At 39.2% G+C, this 21,543-nt stretch overlaps 1 protein-coding gene across 1 annotated transcript in view; it reads left to right on the top strand.

Moving 5' to 3' along the window:
* LOC144790916 (uncharacterized) overlaps nt 1–21,543 on the top strand; it is a 47,931-nt gene that overhangs the window by 4,621 nt on the left and 21,767 nt on the right. The window contains exon 3 of the mRNA XM_078665553.1: nt 10,175–10,333. Within this exon, the coding sequence (XP_078521679.1) occupies nt 10,175–10,333 (159 nt within the window). The remainder of the gene's footprint in view (nt 1–10,174; nt 10,334–21,543) is intronic.

Below are 21,543 nucleotides of genomic sequence, written 5' to 3' on the forward strand. Positions count from 1 at the left end.
TTCAGCTTTAAAGTGCCGTTATAGCACTCGACAAGTCCAGCAGACTGGGGGTGATTCGCAGCATGGAATTTCTGTCTTATTCCCAAACCAGCACATACTTTCTTCATGATTTGGCCCACAAATTCACTCTCATTGTCGCTCCATACAATTCTCGGCAAACCATACCTGGTAAAATACTCTGTAAGCAAAACCTTGGCTGTAGACAAGGCAGTATTATCCTTTAGGGGGTAGGCCTCTATCCATCTGGAAAAGGCACAAACAACCACAAGGACATACTTCAAATTATTGCATCTCTCCATGTGTATGTAATCTAGCTGTATCACTTCAAACGGATACATTGGAGGAGCAAAATGACCAGCTGGAGTTGGAGTTCCCTTTCCAGGATTGTACTTCAAACAAATCATACAATGTTTCACCACATTCTCAGCACATTTCGGAATTCCAGCATTCTGCCATACTGGAGCCAACAACTTGCATATTCCCTTCAAACTAATGTGAGCCATTCCATGAGCCATAGTAACCACTGGGAGCACATACGCATCAGACAACAACCATCGCTGGTTTTCTGACAATTCAACCCAACAACCCGTCGAATCCAACATACCCGTACTTTCTCTCCACGTACTCACTTCCTTTTCCGTAGCTTCAGCCTGAATTGACTTCACATTTTCTATTGTGTCTTCACACATTCCACCAGCCATAACCCAATTAGCAGGGCCCACAACATACATACGGCTCATCATATCTCTCGCCGTTTCCTTCGCAACTTCATCCGCAAACGCATTCCCTCGACCTACATCATCCACAACTTTCTTATGCGCACTATACTTCACAATTACAATCTGCTTTGGGAGAGTAAGTGATTCCAGAAGTTCATTCACTAACTGCCCATGCTGAATTTTCGGATGTATGACATTACAACGCATGCTTTTACCACGCATGCCTTTACAACGCGGTTTTTACAACGCATAGCGCTTTGGGGTGCTGGGTAGTGAATAGTTTAATTTACTATTCCAACTCCAGTCCCCGTGGACACTAGGGAAGGTGTTGGATAGTAAATTAAATGTATTCCCTATCCTAGAGCGCCCCCCAGCGCAATGCGTTGTAATGGTTTACATTGTAAAAGTTGCGTCGTAAAGGCACTGCGTGGTAAAAGTTGCGTTGTAAAGGATGTTTCCCTGAATTTTCGCACCATGAGAAGTAAGGAATCCTCTTTCTCTCCACAAACGTCCAAAACTATGGGCAACACCAAACGCATACTGGCTATCAGTATAGACATTCACTCGCTTTCCCTCTGACAATACACACGCTCTAGTCAATGCAATCAACTCTGCTGCTTGCGCAGAATTCTGTGCTATGCGTGCTGTTTCAACAACTGTATGTAAAGTTGTGACAGCATATGCTGCAGTCGTCTCACCATTCGGAAGCTTGAAACACGAACCATCTACCCATAGGGTACCATCAGCATTCGTAAGAGGAGTATCTTTCAAGTCAACTCTAGCCTTCGTTTCTTCCTCTGTCCGGAGAACACAATCATGCTGTTCCTGAGCATCTGTCTCTACAGAAATCGGCAACAACGTAGCTGGATTCAACACATTACATCTTTTGATATGAACATGGCTAGCCAAAAGTGTCAGCTCATAACGTGACAGACGTGCACTAGTAAGGTGCTGAGTCTTGGTCCTGTTCAATAAAGTATCCACTGCATGTGGGACCATCACAATCAACGTATTATCCAATACCAAACCAGCAGACTGTCGGATAGAAACAGCCGCTGCCGCTGTAGCTCTCAAACAGCTTGGCAACGCTTTAGCTACCGGATCTAACGTCGCTGATAAATACGCACCTGGGCGTTGCTTGTCTCCAAATTGTTGAGTCAATACTGACAATGCACAACCTTCTCTCTCGTGAACATACAACGTGAAAGGTTTACTGTAGTCAGGAGTACCCAACACCGGAGCAGAACACAATGGGGAACGTCGTTTACGACGCAACTTTTAGCACGCAGTACTATTACAACGCGGTTTTTAAATTGCATTATATTACAACGCATGACTCTGGGGGGCGCTCAAGGACAGGGAATACTTTTAATTTACTATCCAACACCTTCCCTAGTGTCAACGGGGACTGGTGTTGGAATAGTAAATTAAAATATTCACTATCCAACACCCCTTTCTGTTATGCGTTGTAAAAGAATGCGTTATAAAAACCGCGTTGTTACAGCATGCGTGCTAAAAGCATGCGTTGTAACAACGTACATCCGAACACAATGCATCACGCAATTCAGAAAAACTTTTCTGACAATCATCAGACCAAGGGAGAGGGTACGGAGTATCTTTAAGAGTCAATGCCAACAGAGGTTTTGCTAGCAGGGAAAAATTGGGGATCCATTGCCTACAATACGAGGTGATACCAAAGAAAGCACGCGCTTCTCTCTGTGTGGATGGTACAGTCATTTGCGCAATCGCTTGAATTCGTTCTGGGGTCAGCCTTCTTCCCTCCTTCGACAAGAGATGACCTAAGTAGGTTACTTCTTGTCGGCAATACTGTAACTTTGAAGGTGACACTTTATGATGAAGGTCAGACAAATGTCGTAACAAAGAAAAAGTAGCTTCTTTACAAATCTCTTCGTCATCAGCAGTAATCAACAGATCATCAACGTATTGAATAAGAGTAGCACCAGAAGGCAATACAAAATCATCAAGCTGAGTTTTCAACGCCTGACTATAGATGGAGGGACTTTCACAATAACCTTGGGGAGCTCTCTTAAACCGGAAGCTTCGACCTCCTAAAGAGAAGCCGAAAATATCTCTACTCTCCTCGGCAATCGGAATACTGAAGAAAGCATTCTTCAAGTCGATAACAGAAAACCAGGCTGCCGAAGCAGGAATCAGAGTCAACAAAGCAGTGATATCAGGGACAACAGGAAACTGTGGCACCACAATCTTATTCACTTCTCGAAGATCGATCACAAACCGATACACAGGTGGCTGAGAAGCATCAGTACGCTTAAGGACAGGCAAAACAGGACTGTTACACACATTACCTCTCGTTTCTTCAATTACCCCCTTTTCAACCAAATCATAAATTATTGCTAGAAGAGCTCTCTCGCCATCACTCGATATTTTATATTGGGGAATACGAGGCAGCCTAACATTCGACTTAAGGGTAACAACATAGGGTGGAATCTGCAAAAGACCAACATCATTGAGACCTGTAGCCCAAAGTGTATCAGGAAGAGAACGCAATTCTAGTGGAAGACAATCTTTAGACAAATACATCGGAGAAATCACTTTCTTACCCAAGGTAAGATGTACTCCTGCAGGAGAGCAATGTAATGTCGCATGCAGTCTTTTCAGCAAGTCCAAACCCAACAGATTCTCACCACAACCAGTCGTTAGAATAAGGGGAGCTTCCAATTCACAAGGACCAATAGAAAGGGACAAAGGACTAGAAACCGGCTTACGAACTGGGGCACCTGAAAATCCTACGGAAACATTGGTCAAGCCAGACAAAGGTGCGCCAAGAAGTTTAGAGTGCATAATAGAACTCTTTGTCGCACCAGTATCCAAAAGAAAAGGTTCTGCCACACCTGATGTAATCACTTCAACATAAGGTCCACTCTGGTCTACTGGAACTGACACTACTCCCTCTCTTTGCCCATGGCTATCCTAACTATCATTATAACCAGCACTCTCACTCTCGACATAGAAATTATCAACATAGTACTGTGCAGACTGACCACTCGGAACATTCTGTCTGTCAAAATAATTCGCAGAATTCTGAAGGGAAGAAGAACGCTCATTCTGGGGTAACACACCACGTCCCCTACCCCTAGGAGCTTGCTGGAAACCACCACGACCTCTCTGACCAGATACGCCATTCGCACGCTGTAACAAAGCCGGGCAACTATTCTTGAAATGACCTTCCTCTCTGCAATAAGCACACTGATTAGGACCAGGAAAGAATCGCGGAGCATAAGGGCTCAGGCTTCTGTAACAATCTCTGAAACTGTGGAGGTTGCTGAAACTGAGGATGATTCTGACGAGGCGGATAAGCTTGCTGCAAAAGAACCTTCGTCTTTAGATCTTTAGTTTTCTTCTCTGCTTTATCCTTCTCATCTTTATCCCTATTCTCATAATATTGTGCAGTAGCCAATATCTGGGCCGACGAAGAAACAGCCCATGAACTCTCAGAGTCCTTTAACTTATTAGAAAGTTCGGGAAGCAAATTAAAGACAAATTTGTCCACGAACAACCTTTGGCCACCTTCCGTACTCATGTCTTGACCACTATGATCAATAAACGTTTCCTCAAACCTTGTGAAGAAATCGGACACACTCTCATCTTTCTTTTGCTTGCATGCTGCTAACTTGTCCCAATTCACTCGCAAAGGAGGCATCATAGTTTTCATTAAATTAATAATCCTACCAGGTAATTCTGCAACTGAGGGCTCAGGTTTGGCACCTCCTACTTGCCGACCATCTGCAGCAACAATATTAGCCCACGTATCTCCTAATTCTTGCGCATGATTCTCATGACGAATCTTCGCGCACAAAGGTTGAGGAACTACATTACCCATTAACATGTCTATGTCAGCTAAATTCATAATACACGCTTCAACTGTCTGAGACAACTCCTTATAATAGCCGGCAGGATTCTTATGGGGGTCAGGTAAGGTCTGCTTAAGAGCCAAGACCTCTGCTCTTTTCCAACGGACATGTACCCATACGCGCCCCTGAAAATGTGCCGGTACACCCTGAATACCCTGATTAACATTAGCAACAACTTCCTCTCTCCATACAGGGGGAACCTCTCTCATAGGATACTGCTCACTTTCCTCCTAACAGAGGAATCAGGTTCATACAATGTCTGAGGCGGTAATCTAGACCTAAAAACAAGTATCGTCTCCACGGCATCTGTAACATCAGATTCCACTATCGTCCCTTTAGCAAATTCGGACTGAACATCAAGCACTTCCTGCGGAATCGGACCCAACTCATTATCTTCCCATTCCTGACGGAGAAAAGTACACATTACATCAAAAGCATACCTTTGCTTAGGCGGCTCCCTCTGAAAGAAAACATCCATAACCGGCAAATTATACCTGGAAGCATTTAAAATCCATCTACGAGCCAACAAATCCAACACTGTCCGTTCCTCGGAACTAGGAAGCTGACTACGACTCTGCTTTCGTTCCGAAACAGGGGTCATATTCAGTGACCCAAACAATGGAGACAACAGATTAACAACAGTCTCAGTCATTCGTTTTCGAGCAGAAGGAGAAGAAGCAGACATAAGAACAGGAGAATAAGTATTTTGAGGCAAAAGAGGTGTAGGAACAAGAGCAGTAGGAGTTGAAGATGCAGAAGTAGAAGGCAAAGGAGTTTGAGGCAAAGCTGGTAGCAAAGCTTGCGACCCTAGAGTGGGTTGCGCAGTAGGACGCAAAACCATCTGTGGAGCACCGGGTGCCTGAACAACAGCAGGAGGTTGAACAACAAAGGGTGGAACAACCGGGGGTAATGGAGACCCAGTAGCACCCTGCACACAAGGGGGTGGCAATCTCAGTAAATGAGAGATCAAAGGATCTTTTTCAAGATCTTCAACTACTTTCGGAGGAGAAGACGGCAAAGCCGGATAACATTTATCTATGGCCATGCAACATTGTCTATCTGAGACTTCACTCGCACGCTCTTCTCCATCTTCCTTAAACTGCCTAGCAGCTTGTAGTACTGACATATTCTTATCTTTCCTATCTCCTTTTGCTTGCTTAATTTCTCGCTGTTTGGCTTCCTTACGCCAGAGGCGGAAAGAGTCAAACATTGCCGGCCGGGCTTTCTTCTTAAATAGCGCAACTTCCAGATTATCTAAAATATTTAATTTGAAGCTACCATGTTGGGGCCATCGTAAAACACCATCTTTCCTTGTATAGTGGACCCACACTTCATTATAAGTAATAGGACCCACTCCGTGTTTTGAATAGAGCTCATAAGTTGGAGTTCCAAGCGGAGGTATCGGACACGAATCCTCCAATCGGGAATCCCTGTTGCAACCACAACTAAACCATTTCCTAATTTTGCTAAGACCAGGCATCTTATAGCTCACTAATCTAGCTTCAAACTTCAAGGGGTTATCAGCTATCGATACACTTGCAAATATACGAGCCCCTCGGCTTCGATTGTTGCAGTAACCGAATCAAACAAAACCAAGAACCAAAACAAAATCGTGGGAGCGACCCACTTATACTTAACCAAAATATCTGTCACGCCACCAGAAGACCGTCTATCGTCTCCCTTTACAAAGGATCAATCAGGGGTCCAAGACAGGGCGACAGTCAGGGCAGCAGTCCTCGTAGCCGTTGGGAAGCGGGAAGCCTCGCAGAATAGACCTTCGGTCCACGTCGACATGCAGGGGTCAATGAAGTGGCAGCCTTCCTCCAGAATTTCCTCACGTGGCTCCTCACGATCCTCACGCTTGGACCGGTACCGCTGAAGTCGCCCCACTTGGGCGCCAACTGAAGAACCGGGTTTTCTTAGAACCCAGCTGCGCCAGGGACACGCCCAAAGTCTGCGGGTTCTCCTGTCTTGGCAAACAGAGACACGGAATACTTCTAGGTGGCGTCAGAGATTAAATTTATTAGCTGCAGCTAGTAACAGTAATCTCAGCAATACAACACGATGTACAACTCAAGAAACTGTTCAATTTTCATAGAGCAAGACATCACCTTTTATACACCATATTCTCATTACAAATGTACACCCACTGCGCAAAATTCTGACCAATAGGATACATTTTCTAACTAAGTATAACATTAACAAAAACCCAATTTACAGTAACCCAACCCAAAAGTTAATTATTAGGACTGTCCCAAATTCAATTTCCACAAGCCGGACAAACCCATAATTGAAAGCACTACCCATGTAATGAAAAGTCGTAAGGAAAGAAACAATTCAGATGCTGATTAGGATAAGATATGTGCAAGGAAACTAAAAGTTAACGATATCCTGAACATTGAATGGCAAGTTTAGACAAGAATCAAACTTAAGGGAAATTGGTTTTGCGAGGTCAGTTTCAGGTGAAGAGGTCAGTTTCTCTGCAATTCACTCACAAGTCAGAAAAGGGCCTGTTAATGCATACATGAACAATGAGGCCCATGCAACTTTGTTCGTTCGGTTACCTCCTCGGCCTACGTGAGTGCAACACAAAAATGGCGTCACGAACAACTCAAACAAAATGGAGTCTGGATCGAAGTCACGGAACCTCAGCACCTGCAGTTCCGGAAAGTGCCTCGGGACAGCATTCCCACTGACCCATCCTGGAATCCACCTGAGCTGGATCAAGACGCTATCCAAGCCAGAAGAAGAGCTACCAACGACAAGGCAAGCCAAGTGCGCCGGGCACTAACGATGGAGATTCAAGTGGGAGACCGAGTCATTGTGAAGGACTGATACCCAGGATGGAAGTATCGCACCCCGTACGAGCTGGACGTATGGGAAGTCATTAATGTGCAAGGAACTATGGTGTCAGCCATGCACAGGACTCGAGTGGTCACAAGAAACGTGTCCTGGTTTAAGAAAGTGGGAGTCAGACTCACAACAACAGGTGAAGACACTGGAGTAGAAGAAGGGGGAGAAGAAATTGTACCACCAAGCACCCCACGAAGCAGTCAGGCAACGGCGCCACAACGTCCAGAAGGAGAATCACTGGCTGGTGAAGAACAGACAAACCCGAGTGCAAGCCCCTGTCATCGGAGGGGGATGCTGGATGGACAGGAGTGGAAAACAACTCCCGGAGCCCGAGGTATGGTCTTCAGCCAAATCCTGCCCCCAGCCAAAGACTAAGAGACTTTGCGTGCTGCAAGTACAAAAACTGAAGATGCAACCTTAAACGATCTTAGCATCTAAAAGATTGGAGGGATGTAGTGACGGTGCCACCCGATCCGCACTCTACATTGCATTCACACAGGCACGCACCCGGAGGGCGGGCTCGCCTGATATCTTAAATAAACGATATTTGGCTCACACGTATACTACTGTGTGTGTGTCCCTCATTGTTTGATGCATGATTACGCCAGAGGCCTAGCCTCAGCGCGTGTCCAGCTGGACACCACACCATCCACCTGAGAGATGCCAAATCACCAATGGGCAGGCAGCACTGCAGTGCGGCCTAAGTGTGAAGCACTTTGGTGGTGTGCGTGAATGACCAGGGAGGGCCTAAGTGTGAAGTATCTAGGTGTTGTGCGTGTATGACGCTTATTTTGACGGTGCACACTGCACGTATGCGTGTTCTATGGCCTACCTCACAGTAGGCCCCCTCCTCGTCACTTCCTGTCTCATTCCCTGTTTTGAAACATCATTTGTGCCCGCTTTGGAAGCTAGCTGTGTCGCAGACACGTAGCACACCGAGTCTCAAGGGGCGGTTTATTTTAACATGCTTTTTTTGCTTTCTGTGTCTTAACGCAGGAGCCTCTGGCGGAGGGTATGAATACAGCCGTCGCTGTATGTATTCGCCGCCGCCTCTCCTCCTGCCGGGGCGGTGTAATTCTTAATAGGAGATGGCAGTTGTTAAACACTATCGATTCTCGCCAGCTCCACCGCGTCCTGCAGCCCGCCAAAGATTCCCTTCTCCCTCTCAAGAGCAAGCCGCTGAAAAGCAGAGGCCGCCGCTAAGTCCCAGTGTGTGCACAAGGAGCGGGGAGCTAATATTTAAAATGCAAAATCACCCAGGAGTTGTTCATGGCTTGCAATAGAAAGATATGAACAGAATAAATTTCCTCCCCCCGGAGGATTAAGCGAGAAGCCCCGCCGCCTGCCCGGCATCTTAAGTCCCAGCTCGCGCGTGCGTCTCATGCTCTGCTGATTTATGAAAACCCAGCCGGCTGCCCCTGCATATTTTCTCTGCTCATCCAAGTGAGCCCGTTTATCCTCCTCCTACCATTAAAGACATTAACGCCTGGGTTACCTTGCATTCCCAATGAGGCCGCCGCCTGGCCGCCAACCTCGAGCCCTGTGCCTGGCAGGCCTGCTCTCTGATGATGCCAGTTTATCACCCTCTGGCCTGCCAGCAGGTGTGCTGTGCAAGAAGGGGAGGGGCGCATGCTTGGGATTCAGGTGTGAACATCGACAGCACAAATGAGCACGTTTTACAAACGCCACACACACGTTTGGACCGATTTGGCTTCAAAATTGGGGTGACTAAGGAGAATGATGATTGAGTTAGGTCTGGAAAATACAATTGGTTATTAAAGGGGAAGTTTCACTCAGAATCTTTTTTGGGGGGCACTTAAAGTCTCGCAGTACAAAATACCCAAATCATTTATTTGACTTACATTTTCCACTTTAATTCTAAAGGATTCTTTCCCAGTTTTAGAAGCTGAAAATTAACATTTAGGAATAATCATCTCTCTCCCTCCTTGCTCTTCCCTAACACATTTCAGCTGGAAGAGAAGAGAGAGAGAATGCTCCACAGAGTCACTTTTATCTATCAATTTAGGAGCATATGTGCAAGCCCTCACCGCCACCACAGCAGCACTTTTTTGACGCCCGGTGGCGCAGCACCATTTTCCATATTTACAAGGTGACGCTAAGGTACTTTGCATGGCTTAACGCCACTTAGTAAAGATGCCCCTTTCTGCAGCAGTCCTCTGCGGCAAAGGGACGTGCAATGGATGTTGTTGTGGGCGTTCACCGCAACACCCATTGATTTTTGACGCTGTTCCAGATTTACAAGGCTGAGGCAGCACCAAAAATGAACTCCGTGGAATACCAGGTAACAGAATGCGCAAGAAGGAGACATTTTTAAAAGGTGTAAATCATCATCATTGATTTTCATGTGCTGGAAGGTGTCCCATCCTGCACATAAACAGTCGTCCGTGCAGCGCAGGCACCCTTGCAAAATGTCAGTAGGGCACGTGCTCTGGTGCTAGGCAGTGCTAGGAGAAACACAGGGGTGCACTGTGTTCTTGTGAATACGACGCAACCCTGCATTTTGAAAATGTCAGAGCGAGGCGTTGCCAAATTTGGCGTAGGTCCGCGCTCTGCCATTTTCTTGTAAATATGCCACATTTTAAGCTTCATGTTTGAACACCACTCCCACAGTCAAATTAACTTTATAAAATATTATCAAGTGTTCTGTATTTGCCTTCATTGTTAATATATAAAGTGCTCTGCTTTCAGATCCCGCCGCCCAATGGGTCTACCTGCTGGATGCTCTTAGTACCAGGTGCAGTCACAAGCTCTCACGGTCTGCAGGAGGTGCGGTGTATCATGCTAGGCTTTGTGGAGGATGGGACACTGGTGATTGGATTGGCAGTGCACCATGGCAAGTATAGGCAGGTAAGACCCTTCTGGTACCCTTTCATTTTGATGAAGTACTACTGGGTCATGGGAGAGTAGTAACTGAGGTAGTTGTCCTTCCCTTCCTTTGACCCTGCCCCCTTGATCTTGATTGAGGGCCTGGTACAGTAAGCATTTGTGGCTGCCATCCTCAGTCTGGCTTTCAGGAAAAATGACGGATTCTGGTTTGTATCAGCCATTCAAATGCTTGTACGGTGAGTAATAATCTGGCGTGTTGTGTTATTAGAAGACATTAGATTTTTTTTCTTTAAATATTGATTTGGGTATATGGAAAACACATAAAGTGGTGCACTTGAAGAGAAGTAATAATTCGACTGCCATGAATTTCGTCTAGCCTGGATTCTAGACCCAAAGAGTAGATGAGACCTCCTGAGCCACTTGTATACCTTCGGTACCAGACCAGGATAGTCCTTACTAGAAAACATAAATGCAAGATCTGTATTCAAAAGGGGTACTAAATCACTCTAAACATTTTCACAAGGACCTGTGTCGACTATTGCCTTCCCTGATATTTTGACCAATCTTTGGCACACAGCTATAGCATTAACTAAATTGGTGCACCCCATATACATCTTTTAATAAATAATTAGTTGGAAAAGTGTTTCTACCCCAACTGCAAATCTTTGCTCACAATAGCATGAATCTTGCAATGATTTTAAAAAGTAAGCTTATGATCCTCAATAGAATTGAATTCTCCATCCAGACAGTGTACAATGGTGCAACGGTAGAAAGAAGCAAACATTACTGTCCTTGGATACAATCAGCTATAAACATATTACATGGCAACTATCTCTGACACGATCAAGTAAATTTGAATGTTCTATTGCATCAATACAAAGCACTATTACTAAATAGTAAATTGCACACCCTCACATAGGAGACCATGTACAGTGAGATCAAGCCACCTTAACTTTGAAGAAGAAGAAGAAGCACGGGACAGTACAGAAAGGGATATCAGAACCCAAAAGCACCATGGTGCAATAAGAGAGGTAGACATGTGCTGTACTAATCTACTATAGCATAGCATAATATAACTTGGAGATTACTGCCTGGCAACCAGGTTAATACATCCCTTAACTTATAAGGAAGTACCCAACACATATGCATTTAACTCGATCATGAGACCAAAATTCATGAAAAGCAATATCAAACTCAGATAAATGTACAACATCTAATTAGATTGCCAAACAATGCCTCTAACTGGTAACAAAGGGCCTTTTCTTCGGAACTGAGATTGAAAAACAAGAAGAAAGAATAATTTCCTTCCTTTGATATAAAAAGAGGACAACTGTTTTAGATAGAAACTCAGGGTCCAACGTGAGGCACCCGATCGCCAGAGCATCAGATGTCTAAAACACGCAGGTAAGAGGCGCACACCGTCAAAGAATCCAACTCACGAGTAACATGACCAGTTAATCCCCACTAAAAATAAAAAAGTTATCATCATAAATTTAGATCAGACTTTTAAGATGGATATACAAAAGACACTTTCATGATTTCAAAGGTAAATAACAAGAGAAATGGTCAAGTATAAAAAGTACGCCAAAAATGAAAAAGGTTTAATTGAGGGAAACAAAGGCATACAGCTTGGTATCACTTCATAAGGTACTTAAGAGAAACTATGATTTGGAGGCAGGTTTTTGACTCTGTTCAGCCCTCATCATTAAGACATATGCACGCTCTGTAAGAATGTCAGGTGTATCAGTCTGTATGAGAACGTAATGATCTAAAATATTGATTTAAATAGCACATACTAATTTATGTTTTATTTGTATTAATTTAGAGAGTTATTTTTCCCAATGTAGGGTGTTAGAGCACTTTACACAACACACATTATACAGAGAAGTGAAATCATTTCGTTTGTAAATCAATCTAACTCAATGTACAGGAAATGTTACATAAGACAATGACGCTAACAAGATGTAGGAGTCACATATTGACCATACTGGTAGGCATTTTGTGTTAAGAGTGCATGGTCAGAAGCAACATAATTTAAAACGTAACACAGTGGTTTGGATTGTTGTAATAAGACATTATTTCTACCATAAGGAACTATTTTTAGCAACTTCAGAACAACAATCGAATGAGAAAAAAACAACAAGGATCTAACCCCATGCTTTGCAGTTCGCATACAGGTCCTTGGTGCAGGTTCATAGTTCACTGTGCTATTTTAGAAGGTATTTATAAACTGTACGTAACAAAAGGATCTCTGTGACAAAAGCAGTGAACCACTGACTTATCAACGCAAAATACAAATCTTTGGGCTGCATGTTACACAGTGTGCTTTGCTGCAGGCACAACCTCCTATGCTACTTCATCAAAATTGTGACTGTACAAAACACAGATCTGTCCAGCTCTCTCAACCAACGAGCTATCTTGCAATTATTATTGTTCCAGGAAAATTGCTGGGGACACAAACGTCTCTGCAACAGGTGCCTTAGACCCATAAGATATTTTAAAATGCAACCTCTTTGTGACCAATTAAGTTAAGATAGAGTCGATTTACTGTAATGTTTGGCCTGGTTGCCAATTTATTTGCAGCAGAGTTTAAAAACAAACACATTCTTAAGTTGACAATCAGACTCTGCTCCTTGTGACTCCACCCCCTTTCAGCTGGCACACCGTGGCCCACAATTTATGGGTTCTCTGAGTAAATATTTTCAGTTTCCAGCACGAGGTTTACATTATCACCACTGTAGCTGGGAATGGAGGGATTAGAAGTAACACGGCCCATCTGAAAGCAGATCTAGGTGCCTCAGTCCCTACGGCTGGTTCTTCCTTGTTTTTTCAGCAAGTCAAATTCCTCATTTTGGCGTGTACTTTCCGTTTTGCTTGTAATGATGCTGCTGCTCTTGCAGCGCGGCCTCATGCATGCCAGTTCAAATACTACATAACAAGGGAGTCTGTTATCTCATATTGGAAAAGCTGTTAATGCATTACACCTCACAGTGTCAGCCTGGTGTCTTAACAGTTTGTCGTGCTTGTGAGGTTCTGTGAATTCTGAACCCGTGGGTTCCATTTTGGGTATGGCAGCCATTTTGTGGTTGCCCTCAAATAGGCCATGATTGTGGCTGAAACTAGTCTTTTAAGGACATGTAGACATTAGCTTGAGTTCATGCTGACTCCTGTTTGACCTGAGTGAACTGACCCTGTTGCCTGAAGCTGACCTTGTTAAACCAGTTCCTGCCCTTTAGCTGATCAAGATTGAGGATCAAAGCACAGGACATTGTAGAGTTTGGTATGCACACACACAGCCCTTAGCCTGCTTCTTATCTGTTTCTGTTCCTTCTTTTATGGTCTGTTTATGATATGGGTTGTGGTCCTTTTATTATGGGTTTGTCTGGCTTGTGTAAGAAGGAATGTTAGGTATTTTGCATGCTTGCAAAAGCTAGGACTGCCCCTTACTTGTATGCTGAAGTTTGTAACCCTGAGAGCATATAAAAGGCCTCTGTTCTCTGTACTCTTCAGACTACCTCATTCAGTTGCTACGGCTTCTGTGTGACGTGGCCTCACTTATTAAATTTAATAAAGATGTCTTTTCATATTTTCAGCTTCCGTGCCAAGTTCTTTTTTTATTAGTAAGTATTCCCTGAGAATGAAGATTACAGTTCTTCAAATGGCGCGGCCAACGTGGGCTTCATCAGAGAAGTGACTTTCTGTGGGAGTGATCTGGTCAGAGGACTGAAATCTACTGAGGAGGACAGAACAGGATTCTACTAAGGAGGGACTCTGTGCACAGGGATTCTGGAGATTCTTTGATTCTGCAGCCCAGTATATTTCTGATCTTCCTGATTTTGATCCTCCACATGATGTCACTCCTGACTGAGAACCTTTTTGGCGTGAGTATTCTAAAAAAGACCGTTAGGTCATGTAGAACTTGACAGTTAGAATTTGGATAACCTTTTGATTAGTAAGAATAAGAAGTACAAGTGGGTCGCTCCCACGACTTTGTTTGGTTTCTTGGTTTTGATTTGGTTATTGCATTTACCAAAGCCGAGGGGTTTGGTTTCTTGGTTTTTGATTTGGTTATTGCAAATTACCAAAGCCGAGGGGCTTGTATATTTGTGAGTGTATTGGTAGAGATAACCCCTTGAAGTTTGAAGCTAGATTAGTGAGCTATTAGATGCCTAATCTTAGCAAATTTGGGACTTTAGCTTTGGAACTTTGGAATTTGTGTTGGCCAACTTTTGGATTTGTATAGGTTTGTATATGCGAATTGCAATTTGTGTTGGCAGGCAATGAGGAGATATTTCTCCATTTTTTTTAGTTGAACGGTGCACGTACGAAAAGTACCTTAAGCACCACTTTGATTATAATACTTGCGTATTCCGCAGTATTTTTTGGCATGCCTGTTCTCAAGCTCACATGGAAAAATGTGTTGCTTTTTTGGAAGGTAACATAGTGTGATGTGAAGTAAATTAGCCGCCCCCCCCTAAAGGGAATATCTAAATAGGTTTAGATTTACAAACATATTTCTTCCTTGGTGATTTTGTATCCCCAGGGAATTAAAATATGACATAATACATATAAGGATCCTTTGTTCTGCGCAATGTTATGAAGGAAGATATGCAGAGCGATTTTGTTTGGTGTTCTGCTAGCAAAAGCTAGTGAATTGAGTGTATTTTCGCTTCTTGGACATACATCAGTCTGTTGGGCTGTTTTTGCAGTCTTTTTGAAACACAATTGAGAAGCGTTTCTTGTAAATATGACTTACAACTAGTATTTACAAATGGTTGGTTTAAGTACAGTCTGTGGGCTGTCCTTGGTTTCTGTCCTGAGTATTGATTTGTGGGTTAAATGTTTGTTTAAATGTCTATGTGGGTTTCCCATTAGTGCAACTTCTGTAAGTACATAGTGATGGCGCTATTCACGAGATGCATGGCTAAAGCGCGCTGTATTGTGTGTCCTGAGTGTTTTGACCCCTTTCTGTTTATGTCTGAAAGGAGCTCAATGTCTGTTTGTGGTTTTTCTTGATGTTTTCAGTCTATTAAGCAACATTTTGTAAGCATATTCTTGGGTCTGCTCCTAAATAAAATTGTCCTTTATAGAAAGAAACAAATGACGCAAACATTTTGTCATGTTTCAAGTTAGGCGTCTGTGCTTGGGCTTATAAATGAATGCGTCTAAAAATGATAGGCAAGGGATGCAGCTTGCTCTTATATGTGGAATTATCAAAAATAATTGGGTTTATTAAAAAAATATTAATTATGAAAAATAATTATTAAAAATAAGTGCTACAAAATTCGTTTTTTACTATTCATGAAGCTTAATGCTCATACTATGACATCCTAACATTAAAATTTAATTTAAGTTGTGCTATACCGCATAATGGGAACATTAGCATATGGAATTTCACTTAGCCCAGGCGTACAAAACTCATTTTTCTAAAGATTTACATGGGATATATCTGATTAAAAATCTCTGTAATTTGTAAAGAACATTCTGAGGACGATTAATATGTATCACACGTATAGGATATTTAGTTTTAAGTGCCCCAAACATCAAAGTCGAATTTGGGTAAAATAGACCATTTAAAACAGCATTCTTGCCATTTATGATAGCTTTAAAGTGCTTTAGGCTTCAGTAAATGCATACATTTAGGTGTAATACAAATTTGCAGACTGTCCCCATTTGGGGTTTGCTTTTAAATGGCCCAGTGAGATTCATTTAACGTTGCTGAAATGAGTACCATTGCATAGGGTAATAGCAAACATCTGTTCTAAAGATGGTATGTTATGTTAATATGTTTTACGAATTAGTCACAGTAACTGTTTTAATAATCTAAGTATAGAAATAAATTGTAGCCCCTAACAGGAGTAATATATATATCATGTGTTTTAAATAGGGTTGGTTATTGCAGGTTAGAAAGAGTTGGGAAGGTTTTTTGACTTTTTTCAGCCTTAAGAGTGAGGAAGAGATAGAGGGCTGAGGAGCCCGCAAGGCAGATTTTGACCTTAAGGTCAGTAAGGTGGGAGTTAGGAGTAAGTGTAAACAGATGGAGAAATGATTGCTTGGAAAAGCAGGGCCTCAAAGGGTGTTGGCGCACGGGACACGCAGAGTGTCAGTGAAAGAATTTTACTTTTGGAAAGTTAAAAGGGCTTCATGTTGCAAGCTGACTGACAAGATGGTAACAGGGTGCGCAGTCTAAATATCGAGTTTTTTATTTCGACTGGACATAATATCGACTCCAGAATATCGAGTTGGCATTAATATCGAGGTAAGTAATATCGATGTATTTATTATCGATTGTTATGTTTATAAAAAAATATCGATTGATAAAATATCGAGTAAGTAATATCGTAAGTAAAAAATATCGATTTTTCTAGTAGTTTAAAAATATCGAAAGTTGTGTTATCGACAGTCATAATATCGACTGTCATGATATCGACTATTAATATGGATATAAATAATATCTAATAGTTAAAAGTACATTGTTTTAATGTTTTATTACTACATTTATTGTTAAAGTAAATGTAATTTTTTATTTGTTTATATAGAAATAATTAAAAATAATTAATAATTTAAAAAAATATTTAAAATACTATAATAATTTCTAGGAGCGGGTAGTGGGTTTTTAGGGGAATAGGGTGGGAAGTATTTTAAATATAATTAATTACATATGTAAATGTATTAATTGGTATTAATATTTAATTAACTGTTAATTATTTTTTTTTATATATAATATTTAATTGGTAATTAATTTAATTTAATACATTAATTGCTAATTATGTTTATTTAAATAATTTATGTCATGTAGCGGGTTGTGAGTTTATAGGGGAATAGGGTGGGAAGTAATTTAAATTAAAATAAATATGTTAATTAATTAATTAGTATTAATATTTAATTAATTGTTAATTAAATAATATATTTTAATTATATATAATTTAATTGTTGATTAATTTAATTTAATTGAATAATTGCTAATAATGTAAATTTATATTCTCCTATTCTCCAGTAATTGATCTCTCCCTGTTAAACTGTACCATCTTATCTGACCACAGACCTTTTGAAGCTACGTTCTTTCTGGCAAAGCGCGGAGATACCCCTTCGGGGGTCTATTCAGGCGCTATAGAAGAATATAAAATAAATAAAAATAAATATATTTTATGTTATGTAGCGGGTTGTGGGTTTATAGGGGAAGAGGGTGGGAAGTAATTTAAATTTAAATAATTAGATATGTATTTTTATTAATTGGTAGTAATATTTAATTAATTGATAATTTAATCATATATTTTATTTAAAGAAAATTTAATTGGTAATTAATTTAATTTTATTGAATAATAGGTAATTATGTAAATTTATAAAATTTATGTCATGTAGCGGGTTGTGGGTTTATAGGGGAATAGGGTGGGAAGTAATGTTAAAATAAATAATTAATTATTTATTTTTATTAATTGGTAGTAATATTGAAATAATTGATAATTAAATCATATATTTTAATTAAATAACATTTAATGGGTAATTATTTTAATTTAATTGAATAATAGGTAATTATGTAAATTTATTAAATTTATGTCATGTAGCGGGTTGTGTGTTTATAGGGGAATAGGGTGGGAAGTAATTTTATTATAATAATTTAAAAAGGTAAATGTATTCATTGGTATTAATCTTTTAATATTTGTTAATTAAATAATTTATTTAAATTAAATTAAAATTAATTGATTAATAATTTATTTTAATTGATTAATTGCTAATTATGTTATGTTAAATAATTTATGTCATGTAGGGGGTTGTGAGTTTATAGGGGAATAGGGTGGGAAGTAATTTAATTTTAATGTATTAAATATGTCAATTTATGAATTGGTAGTAATATTTAATTAATTGTTAATTTAAACAGTAATGTTCATAATTTAAAATATAATTTCTAAATAAGTTAATCTAATTGATTAATTGCGAATTATGTTAGATTAAATTTATACTTTTCTGTAGTGGGTTGTCTGTTTATAGGGGAATAGACTGGGAAGTATAATAATAATAAATAAGGAAATAATAATAGTTACTTAAGGTATATAACGTTTTGCACACAGCGTATAAAAAGCACTATCTTTACAATGAAAATTTTACAACTATAAAACCATAGCAACGCATGTATGTAGATAAAAAGTTTCTACTATGCTGGTATTTTTACAACGCATACCATTACAACGTAAGTGCTGGTAAGTATATAATTATTTTTAAAATGTTATAGGTTTTTATTGTTGGGTAAAGGGGTATTTGTAGGGTTCAGGGTCAGTTTTCAGTATTTGGATAATGGAGCATTTTTAGGGATCAGGCTCAGTTTTCAGTTTTTGGGTAAAGGGGTATTTTTAGGGTTCAGGGTCAGTTTTCAGTTTTTGGGTAAAGGGGTATTTTTGGGGTTCAGGGTCAGTTTTCAGTTTTTGGGTAAAGGGGTATTTTTAGTGTTCTAGGTCAGTTTTCAGTATTTGGGTAAAGGGGTAGTTTTAGTGTTCAGGGTCAGTTTTCTGTTTGTGGATTAAGGTGTATATTTAGTGTGCAGGGTCAGTTTTCAGTTTTTGGGTAAAGGGGTATTTTTAGTGTTCTAGGTCAGTTTTCAGTATTTGGGTAAAGGGGTAGTTTTAGGGTTCAGGGTCAGTTTTCTGTTTGTGGATTAAGGGGTATATTTAGTGTGCAGGGTCAGTTTTCAGTTTTTGGGTAAAGGGGTATTTTTAGGGTTCTGGGTCAGTTTTGAGTTTTTGGGTAAAGGGGTATTTTTAGGGTTCTGGGTCAGTTTTCAGTTTGTGGGTAAAGGGGTATTTTTTGGGTTCAGGGTCAGTTTTCAGTTTTTGGGTAAAGGGGTATTTTTAGGGTTCTGGGTCAGTTTTCAGTTTGTGGGTAAAGGGGTATTTTTTGGGTTCAGGGTAAGTTTTAAGTTTTTGGGTAAAGGGGTATTTTTAGAGTTCAGGGTCAGTTTTCAGTTTGTGGGCTAAGGGGTATTTTTAGGGGTCTGGGTCAGTTTTCAGTTTGTCGGTAAAGGGGTATTTTTAGGGTTCTGGGTCAGTTTTCAGTTTGTGGGTAAAGGTGTATTTTTAGGGTTCAGGGTCAGTTTTCAGTTTTTGGGTAAAGGGGTATTTGAGGGTTCAGGGTCAGTTTTTAGTTTGTGGGTAAAGGGGTATTTTTAGGGTTCAGGGTCACTTTTCAGTTTGTGGGTAAAGGGGTGTTTTTAGGGTTCAGGGTCAGTTTGTGGTTTTAGGGTAGAGGGGTACAGGGTACTAATAAGGTAAATTTACAATTTCATTAATTTAATTAAATTTAAATACATTTAATTAAATTATTTTCTATTAATTTACATTAAATACAATATTATATAATTATAAATACTTATGTTGTAATGCTATGCGTTGTAAAGGTCTTTGCTTTGGAAAAACATTCGTTGTAAATAAATGTGGTGTAATGGTATTTGCGTTGTTAAAGTTTAGTTGTAAAGGTATGCGTTGTAAAAGTATGTGTTCAAATGTCATACATATTTTATTTATTTGTATTTAATAGAAAATAATTGTAAATTAATTTATAATTAACAAATAAATTATTGGTAATTAGTTGTAATTTAGTATTAATAGGTAAGTTATAGAAATAATGATAGTTAATTAGTTATTTTAATATATTATTTATTATGTTAAATTTAATAATTAATCATTTGTTAAAAGATTTACATTTATATTATTTTTTAAATTTATTTAATAATATATGAAGTCTTTACTTTCCCTACTGTTGCACCCACTGGAGTGGGAATAGTAATTAGTATGGGTTCAATGTCCAGCACCTTCCATGAGTTTACAATTGGTGAAATGGGAATTGTAATTTGTATGGTTTTAATGTGTAGTATGGTTTTGTGAGTTTATAATTTGTGCTGTGGAAATAAGAAGACATTTTTTATATAAATAATTATTATTGGTAGGATACTATAATAAAGGTTTAACATTACATAGAATTTTTTTTATAATTATAATTATTGTTATTGTAGTACTTAAAAGATTAATACATTTTTTAATTTATACAAATTTTAAATGCATTTTTATATAGAATATTTTATATGCAATTAATATTTATATACAATAATAAAGAAGGAAACATACACAGGGTTTAATGTAATAAATGAAAAACAGTTTATTAACATATAAAAAATAAATTGTAAGTAGAGATTTATTTTTAATTTCAATTGAAATTTTTTATTAAACAGTTTTTATTATCCAAAACAATATATGAAGTGCATATATATGTTTTTAACACATAAATGATATTAACATAATTTTATGTTTATTAACATATATTGTAATTTTAATAGTTAAAGAAAAAAAATGGTAATATGTACTTTTCATTTAATAACAATTATTTTATTCACATAGATATTGAATATATTGTCATAGATAAATATGTAAATTTCTTTTGTAACAGTAACATTTTTGTTTCTTACAAAGTATTGATATTTTTTTTAAATTAATATTATGAATATTGAACATATTTATAATAATAATTTTACATAGATGCACATAAAAAAACATTTTTATATACATACATAATGTTTAAACTAATATTTGCTATTTTTATAAACACATTATTTGTAACAAAGTAATAGATGTAAATTTGTTTAACATATACATTATTTTTAACATGTATATTTAAATCATCAAATATTATTTAAAGTATCACATAACAGTTGAATAATTATTTGAAAGTAATGAATATTTAGAAATAATTTTCTACAATTTAAATAATTATTTACACTTAATATAATACTCAGTGTATTTTTTTAAGTGTTGGAATATAGAAATTAAAGAGGATTTTGCTGTATACAGGGACTACTTTTTAACCGCGTAATGTTACTTAGGCGTATTTGGTGCTTCAACAGATCGCGGTTGGATGCTGCTTCGCGTTAGAGAGGGTAAGTTTGTTTTAATTGTATTTTACAAGTTAATGAAGTTATTGTTAGTGTATGTGTGGTGTGTTTAGGTTTATGTAGATAGGGTTATTAAGAGAAGATTGTCGGCTCGATTCCGATCCGGTAAAAAAAAACGGCTTACGATTCGTATTCGTAGCCGATTCCGTACGATTGGGAAACTACCGTCCGACCAGCGAATTCCGATCCGTTACCGTTGATTTCCGTACGATTTTCTAAGATCCGTACGATTGACATTCGTATACCCGTACGAATAAGCCTCGGGCAGACCACCGTACGATTCGTAATCAGTCCG

Source organism: Lissotriton helveticus, chromosome 11 (assembly GCF_964261635.1).
Source record: "Lissotriton helveticus chromosome 11, aLisHel1.1, whole genome shotgun sequence".
Taxonomy (NCBI): domain Eukaryota; kingdom Metazoa; phylum Chordata; class Amphibia; order Caudata; family Salamandridae; genus Lissotriton; species Lissotriton helveticus.